Consider the following 9399-nt stretch of genomic DNA (forward strand, 5'->3'; position numbering starts at 1 on the left):
TTCCCTACAACTCCTTGTGAAAGAAGACTGTACTGTGAGACAACCCTGCTTTTAACCCTTGGGGTGGTAAGGATTAAAATGTCATGGTGCAGTTTCTCAGAGTATCTCGCGCTACTGCTTGCTTTTGGCAAATCAAATATAAGCAAAGGATCAACATCTCTTCCAGAGCTTTGCATCCTATATGATTTTGTGTTAAGATTTTCTGGATTTAATTTAAATTTAAAATAACATATAACCTGTTACCTGCTTTATCTTCTTTATAAGGATAGGAATAATTGAAAGAAAAAATTGGGAAAGTCTGGCACATTAGAAGTATTGATCCAGTGTCCTTCCTCCTAGTAGACTGTTCATTTTGAGACATTAAGTAGACTGGAGTGAAAACAATTGTTTCGTGGCACTTACTCGGAATTCACCTTCCATAAAGCCGAATGGAAGCAGAACTTAGTTACAGAGAAGATGAGGTGCTACTCCGAGATCAGTGATACTCCGTTGAATTGTAAGAGAGAAAAATGTTGTCGAGAAGCTTATCACTATAAGGAGATTAAGAAAATTGCAAATGAAGTATGTTATGTGTCAAAAGCAACATAAAACTTTTAGGATCCTTAGATGTTTTATAGTGTGTTATAAGTTTAATATCAAGATTTCTGATATGGAGTTTTTTAAATTCTTAGGCAATAGGTAAATAAGTAAACTAGTGTGCATTGCAGCATGTATTAGAAGCAATGGAGAATATTTTTTTTTTATTTTATTTTTTGCAGGAATAGCCCCCAGGTTAGAAATTCCCTGGACAATGATAGTACTGACTCAAATGTAGATATTGTTCTGTCTTCTTGGCCAGAAATGACTAGTCCCTAAGGCATCTACAAAGACATAAAAGACTTTTTTGACTTTGAAATGAACAGTTGGCAGTTTGGTTTTGGTTTTTTGGCTTTCAGTGTTTCCTAGGATAGGAATAATTTTTCTTACAGTTGTTTGTACATAATATTACACAAGTTGAACTCTTCTTTCATACAATATTAGTATTTTCAGTCATTTTTACAGATGCCTATAAATGATTTCTCCTTCCTTGATAGCACTGTAAGGGTAAATTTTGTCTCACTGAGATAACAACTGAGTTTTCCTGAGTATATCTATCTTAACATGTCAAATTTATTACAGCCTGGAGAAGGTGCTTTTGTGGGTATCCTTTCTAAAATAGTAACAAGACCACATCAACTTTTCACAATTAAGCAGTGTTCATTACTGACATATATTTTCTTTCCAGAGAAAATGAAAAAGTGGATCAGCAAGCTGTTCCCCAAGTCAATCATGTGGATGCCTGTAAAGAGTGTGTGAAGGCAGAGATGACAGATATAAAAGAAAGTTATCAAAAATCAGCTGAAATGCTTGGATACGATAAGCGTGAAGAGATAAGAAGAGAAAAAGAGGAGGAGCGTTATAGCCACAGAAAAGAAACTCTGGAAACTAAGAAGGGAAAGGCTAAGCATGCATTAACAGAAGCTGATTCATTATTTCCAGACTTAACGAATGCATCGAGGTCCCAAGTAGCTCAGCCTCAGCCAGCTGAGAAGAATGGAACGCTTCCTATTTCATTAAGTATGAGTGCTGGCCTAGTGGAGCAGAATGGTACCAGCTCATATAAAAGAGGGTTTGTTCCCAGAACAAATCCAGATAAACAGATTCAAAGAAAAAGTAACATGGCTCAAGTGGAGCACTGGGTGAAAGTCCAAAAAGGAGATACAAAAAGGTTAGTAATAGGCCCATCTTTAAATAGACTGCCAAGTGGCATTTTCTTAAGTTAAAGGAAAATATGTATCAGTAATATGTTTAGTGCAAATCAGAATGATATTTTACAGAGACAATATATAAAAAAAAAAGTTACTTCCTCCTCCAGTGCAGAATGGCATTTTTCAGGTGTTTATCTCATGGGAAAGTCAATATGGAATTGGCTAATCAAATCCCTTTAATGTTGTCACTATATTGCAAATAGAAAAAGTGAGATTAGAGTGCTATTTTTTTTTTTTACTGTTTTTAATCACTGTGGGTGCTTAAAACTTCTTACTACAATTGAAGAGCCAGAAAGTGAAGTGCAGCCCTCAGTTACCTTATTCATAAACAACCGCACAATATAAATTATAGGTAATCGTTTGTTTTCCACTTAAAAGTAAAGAATGCTGCTTTTTTTTTTTTACTCCCTTCTGTTCCTGTTCCAAACTTCCATTTACTCCTCTACATCAGATCACTGCGCTCAAAGTCACAGTGTGTAGGTCACATATTGAAAGATCTTTGTATATTCATTTAGTTAATGAAGAGGTCCTAGGATGTTCCCATGGTCTCCAGGATTCTCTTTTCCCTTTTCAGTCCCTGAAAATTACATAAATTATACCAAGAGGTGGAATGCACACTGGAATGCTTTTGTAATTTGAAAATCTCATAATTGCTTTACTTTCAAAGTGTGCAGTCAGATTAGGTACCAGTTGAAAAAATGAAGTGATGTATATATGTGTCTGTTCGGAACGTCACCTTGTGTCAAGTGGCGAGAAAGACAGTTGGGCTCTGTGCTGCATGTGAGGATTTTTCAAATATGGGTAACCTGCTGAATTAGTACCTTATAAATTTGCTAAAATCTAACTATAATATAGAACAATAGGAGACATTAGCATGTGGTTCTTAGGAGGGAGAAAACATTTTAGGCATTTTTTTAATGCTTATTGAAGCTAACATTTGTCATTTTGCATCCAGTAAGAAATTTAAGGCTTGCTAATTCTGTTTGGAAGTCCATTCTTCTACTGTCTTGTCTTTGGAATTCTCCTTAGAGAAGCTTTCATACTTTTCGATTTTTATTTAACGTTCTTGTAGACTGCTAGTCAGTTTACTTGCATGTTTTTTGCTTGGATATCAACCAGTGCTTCCTGAGAGAATATGACTTTAATGAAAAAAAGTACTTGGTATGTTAGTTCTTCTTACATGCACAGATGTATTAGTCTAAAATAATACAGAAAACTATTGAACTAATTAGCCAGTGCTTAAGAAAACTTCTGTTGATGTTTTTTACATCAAAAGTATAGGCAATGAACAGGCTTGATGGATAGCTAAATAAGTATTGTTTTCTTCCTAATTATTCTTTCCAGTAAATCAACTTTTAGGTGTGTATCAGGTGTAGTGTTAAGATAGCGCTGTTGCAGGTGCTTTTGTTCTAGATAAAACCAGCTACCTCAGCTGGAGCAGTTAAGTATTCAGTGAAACTTCACAAGAGCTAACTGCAGTGATGTAACCAAAATCTAACTTTATATATATATAAAAATATAAATTTTCTTCTTACCTTAAGAACGTCCTTTATGTTCTATTTTAGCTCAGTTGACCTTGTTTTCTCTGTCTTTCCCTGACAAATGCTGTTATATTCTCTGCATTCAGAATAAATTGCACGTTACCTTCCCGAAGATTAATGGATTGATTTTTTTTTTTTTAAATGGCACCTTCTCTCAACCTGCTGAGGTTGTTGCAGTGCACTGAACTGATGGATAAAAATGGCATGTTAGTTGTCGAATGTCTTCTTAAGTATCTATATCCTGAAATCAAGATAGAGATGCTAATTTGACTGACTTTCCATTTTGATTTTAGTACGGATGAGTGGACCACTTAATTTCTTAATGCTCCATGTTTACTGTTATTCCACCTGAAATGTTACAAATAAAGAATCTCTGAGGATTTAGAAGCCTTTATAATTTTTGAACACAGAATGAGTACAGTTTTATTTGTTTCCTGACTCAGGTGTATAAAGCTGCAATGCAGCAAGTTGATTAGGACCAGAAAGAACTCTTTCAGCTAGAGGCTTCACACAAATACAGCAGTTGTTTGTATAATTATTTGCAGGGATTGCACCTTTTATATAGAAATTTAGATCTTTCAAACAGATATTTTACTTCCCCTTTTTATAAAGCACTCAGAACTACTGCTGCCAACTAGGGTTGGCTAACTAGTAAATGTCAGCTCTCTTAGACAATGAACTGTTAACTGCAGTACAGTTACGTCTAATGTAGTCATCTAACCCCGCTCTGTTCTCAAAGGGGAATACCTGCTTTGGTAAGGTTCATGCCAGCCTTTGAGAGAGATCTAGAGAATTGGAAGGAGGTTTGAAAGGAGGCTTTCAGGAGATTTTGGTTTTAAGTAATTAAAGGTCAGACCATCAAACAGCAGCTGTCCAGAAATTATTAGTCTTTGATCTGATTCCAGTGCCTGGATAGATATAGTGAATGCATAATTGTAAAGTGTCTGGTATTTCTAACAGTCAATTTGCACTTCTTAAAAAAAAAAAAAAAGAAAAATCTGATAAATCTAAGCTTCGTGTTTCCCAACTAAATGCAGTCATGTTGAGGAATTTCCTTCCTTGCAAATACAGTGTTAAATATTTCTTGTTATGCAGAACTTTCCATTTCTTCCTGATTTGCTTAAGGAAGAAACATTAGTTGTCTTTGTTAGCTTTTGTGCATTCCTGTGAACGGGCATAATTTTTCCAATAATTGTATTTGTTTTCTTTTGAACATTTATCTTCTTTTTGTACAGTATCTTCTGTGTCATTGCTTCCCATTGCAGACCCTGAATGGTTTTCATGGCAAATAATCATATAATATGGCATCAGGCCTTTTTTTCACTCTTCAGTGTCTGTTTTCCTTTTTCTATTCTTTATACCTCATCATTCAAGACAGAGAGATTCTCAAGAACATCTGCTTTTGCTAATTTTTACTCTTGATCCCTGAGAAAGCAATTATCCAGATTCCACTGGGGACTAATTTGAGTCATTCAGGACATTGTTCCTTCCCTGTTCTAGAAATTGGTATGTTGTCTTAGTGCCTATTTTTGATTATGCAAATTATTTTTAAGGGCCTGAAACATTGTGTGGTAGAGATGCCACCTGCTTAAAGCCTGTCATCTTAGCTAGAGGTTTCTCCCTACTTCAAATACTGAGAAATTACAACCTGCCTGTATATAGACAGTTGCCTCTGAAGTTCAGCTTTGAATATGACTTTCCCTGTGCAATGTAATGCACATGCAACTTTGTTTTTTTTTTTTCTAGCAGGCTGAAGTATTGCATGAAGCTGGCACTTCCAGCTGCTCAAAGTACTGCTTTCATCCAGACAGTTTTTAGTTCCTCTCAGACAAATGCATCCTTTTCTAGAAGAAAGGCATGATTATTTTTTTCCCCAAAAACTCATGGGGTCTTTGTTTTCAGACTGCTTTTGTTCCTAAAGCTGCTAGCCCTGATGACTTCATTGACTACAAGTAATTTCTGCTGATCTGAATACTTTACCCTTTCATGTCCAATTAGAAAATAACCACACACAGATGGTTTGCAACATTCAGTAGTTTGCCAATGTCTTCATGAGGGCTCCACTAGGTCGGAGTGTAGGAGTGGTCAAGCGTACTTCCCCTTTTTTCCGCAGAGAAATCACCAAAAAAATCTGTCCTAGCTTTATGCCTCTGTCCTTCCAAAGCATTACCTGCTCCAAACTTTCTCAGTTTTTTCTAGAGAAAATACATTTCTACCAACCGCTTGGATTTTCACGTGAAAAGAATTGGCAGTACGGTACAGAGCATACAGAGTACACACGATGTAATGAGCTAGACAAATAAAGGAGGTTACTTGACCACTAAATGCTGATCTTTGAGTTGCCTCTGTTCATACTACCTGCCTGCTTTAACCTTTATTGTGAAATTCGAGGATAGCATCAAGGTTCTGTGGTATAAGAGAGCAGAGCTTGAATTTGTAATCCTCCATGCAGCGCAGGGCAGTTATTCTGCTTTCTGACATGAGGAGTTATATATCCTCTCAAGAGCATACGTATTTCAAGACAGACCAACAGCACCAAATCCTGCAAGTAGAAATAGACGGAGACAACTACTGAGCAGCAGTTACTGGTAGCAATTCTTTTCCCCCTGCTTCTGCTGTTCTTGGATGCTGAACAAAGGTGTTCTTTTCCATACTGCCCTTTCTTTCATGTGGAATTCCTGCAGTTGGCACACCATCAGGTCTCCCTCTCATGCAGAGGGTGGAGCCTGCCAAGTGGAGTGATGAATGTGCTCTGAGTTTGTTCAATTGTGGGTTTTTTTGTTGTTTTTATTTATTTTTTGTATTGTTGCTCTGTGAGAAGTCTAGCAGAATGGTTTTCCATTTGGAGTTCCTGAATCAATGGGTGAGTGACTGCAAGTACAAAACCCCCAGATGTTTAACTGGAGAATCAGAAATTCGAGGCTACAGAAAGAGCATGAGGCTACGGAAAGATTTTGACTTCAAAGTAGGAGAGGGAGCTAACTACACTTTGTCAAAGCTTTTGCCAGTTCTGTCTGAACTGTCTATCTACCAAAAGATTTAATTTCTACAGTTTAAGTGCATTATGGATGCAGTACTAAAGCCAGGATGTCATGCCTCTTTTTATATTCTAGTTTGTCAATGAGTTTTGTTGCAAAAAGCCTAGTGTTGCTTAAAACAGTAGAACCAATAGCATTAGGTCAGGTGAAAGTAAATCATACAGACTTGGGGACTTCGAGCAATTTCTTACCTTTTTTTTTTTTTTTTCTTCATTCACATGAACAAAAATTATCTGAGATACTCACTCTCTGATTGGTGAGATTTCTTCTTGCACCTTAAGGTAGTTTTTTTTTATAATGAGCATGCATTTGTTGTTCGTAAACTGCACCACCTAGTGGTAAGCAGGCTTTCAGTGAAAAATATTTTAATTTATGGATTTGCTCTTTAAACATAATAATTCTTTTCTTCATGTTCTTGACATTCTTTTTGGTCTAAGTACATAATACAGCTGTCCCTTAAGTTTATTTCTAGTAGGTCATCCTAGGTTAGACACTAAATTAAAAGCCTGTATTTATACTATTTGTATCTTTGTATTAATACAGTGTAATGTTTTTGTGCAGGGTAGATTTCATTAATATTACTGTGTTAATATTTCTGTAAATTTTTTAAATTACTCTTGTATGTTGTGTCTTGTAGCTCCTATGCTAATGTCATTAGAGATTGGGGTTTTTTATCAGTCACTCCCACTCATCAATGTATGCTAAAATTTACCCTTTCCCCTCCTGCTCCTTTACAGCCTCACTTCTGATCAGACTCTTACACGTCAGGGTCCCAATCCTCCTTTTCCTGAAAACTATCACACTTTGCCAAAGAATACCAGGCAGCCTTCAGGGAGCTCACCACCACCACCAAACCGCAATTTGCCAAGTGACTACAAATATGCGCAAGACCGTGTTAGCCACTTGAAGATGTCCCAGGAGGAAAGGAAAGCAAATAAGGATGGAACTGTTTGGCAGCTGTATGAGTGGCAGCAGAGACAGCAATTTAAACATGGCAGCCCCACTGCCCCACTTTATGTAGGTTCTTCAGATTTTATCGATCGTGGTAAGTCAAAAAGTTCATTAGATGTTCCACGATCAATATCTGTTCCGCCCTCTCCATCTGATATTCCTCCACCTGGACCTCCAAAAAGCTTTCCCCCAAGGAGACCACATACTCCTGCAGAAAGGCTTACAGTTAAACCTTCTGACGAGAGACAGACTGTAGACGTTCCTTTTGCTGGATCACCCAGGAAGATACCAAATCATGCTGTGAAGGTTTGTATACAGTATAACTTGATCTCAAACTATTCTATATGTGGTGTCATACATTGATAATTTAATTTAGTCATCTTCATTGCATCCTTCCTTGTGTATGAAAGGTTGTGCAAGTTGTAAAAGCTAATACAATGAATAATTTTCTCCTAAAACTCTTATCTTTCTGATCATTTCAGATTTATTAAGTTTTGTTGGTTATGAAAGGAAAATTGGTGGCGCATCGCATTGGTTTGGAATGTTTTTATTCAAAAACTGAAAGGCATATGTTTATATGTATAACGTATACAAATTGTAGTATTTTAATGTATAAAGTAGGTAGGTAAGAATATAAAACTCAGCAGGATAAACTCTTCCTTGATTATTTACTTATGCTTGTAGTCTTCAGTGTTTGCCATGTCTGCTTTCTCTACGTGTTTTGTTAATGTAGTTAGTCTTATAGCTGATTCAGTTTTTAGTTATGGCTAAAACCAATAATTTTTCATGCATTTCATAGTTTAAGCCCTTTGCAGAGTCGTCAGCATTGGACTAACCAAAATCAAATAGTGTGTCTGAAACTTCAACCTTCTGCCGAATTTCATTGTGTTTTTTTTGTAGGCACTGTTGTACCCTCTTATGCAGAAGTGACAGAGGTTTCCCTATTTGGTACTTCACATGGCTCTCCTTGCCTGAGGGAATTAGGGAAATTCAGGATAGAATCAATGTAGAATTTACTTGTCTTGGTAGCTCTTTTGCTGGAGTAAGTAGAATTGAAAGCCTCTGTATTCACCTAATTCTTTGACCTCAACCACGGGCATGAAGGGGAAAGTATTTGCAAAGAAAGAGACTTGTAAATTCAGATATCCAGCGTGGGTTCAGGACGATGACTTTAGGTTGCATGCCAGCTTCATGCACAGTTTAGATTTTTTCCTAGTGTATATGCGGTGTAGCTGTTGGCTGTCTTTCAGCATTTATAGATTTATAATATTCTGTCAGAGGATGAAATAGTCTAGGGGTGTGCATCACTGGAAATTAATATTTTTTTAACTCCTGATTATGTTATACCAGACATTGATTTCTCCATGTGTAAGTTGAAGGAGCATTACATCCCTTACAAAGGAATGCGCGGCAGTCTTTTCCCTTCCTGTGCAATGCAGCTGCATAAATTTTACTCATAAAATAAAACTCTTTTTATGTCATGTTGGTTTTACCAATATAGGGAAACACAGTTTTCCTCATCTGTGAAACTTCTGTAAAAGTTTCTAGAGAAAAATGTTCATGTTTTTGTATGTATGCACACAGCATCATTTTACATTTGAATGTGTATGTCTACAGACATCTCTGATACTCCCCCCTCCCTGGAATGCTTTATTAAATTCCATCCGGCTACACTTTTTAAAAAAAAAAAAGAAAGGCAGAATAAAACAGCATTCAGTGAAATTCAGAGACAGGAATAAAAATAAATCATAAGACATTTAGTCTGCCTTGAAGAAAGCCATAAAAGTTTGGCATTAAGAGAAGGATGAAAGAATGGATGTGCAGTAGGTTTTCATACTATAAGCAGAAAGGGGCAGATCCAATACGATTATTTAATAAAACCTGGTATTAATGGAACCCATTGCCACAAGGTGTCACTCATGTCAGTAGCTTCGTGTTCCCTTGCTAGAAGGCGGCATTCACAGTTGTTACTGTATGGAGTACAAGCCTGCTGTTGGAGGGCGTAAGCCAACCAGCCTTTCCCTGGAAGACATTAGGTGGGGGGGAACTTTATGAATATTTTTTTTATTTGTGGAAGCCACT

At 36.7% G+C, this 9399-nt stretch overlaps 1 protein-coding gene across 1 annotated transcript in view; it reads left to right on the forward strand.

The window, feature by feature from the left end:
• The window catches only part of PLEKHA7 (pleckstrin homology domain containing, family A member 7), a 79247-nt gene that overhangs the window by 39959 nt on the left and 29889 nt on the right, over positions 1-9399 (forward strand). The window contains exons 8-9 of the mRNA XM_009328614.1: positions 1265-1747; positions 7104-7623. Coding sequence (XP_009326889.1) covers positions 1265-1747; positions 7104-7623 — 1003 coding nt within the window. The remainder of the gene's footprint in view (positions 1-1264; positions 1748-7103; positions 7624-9399) is intronic.

Source organism: Pygoscelis adeliae, unplaced genomic scaffold, assembly GCF_000699105.1.
Source record: "Pygoscelis adeliae isolate BGI_AS28 unplaced genomic scaffold, ASM69910v1 Scaffold166, whole genome shotgun sequence".
NCBI lineage: Eukaryota > Metazoa > Chordata > Aves > Sphenisciformes > Spheniscidae > Pygoscelis > Pygoscelis adeliae.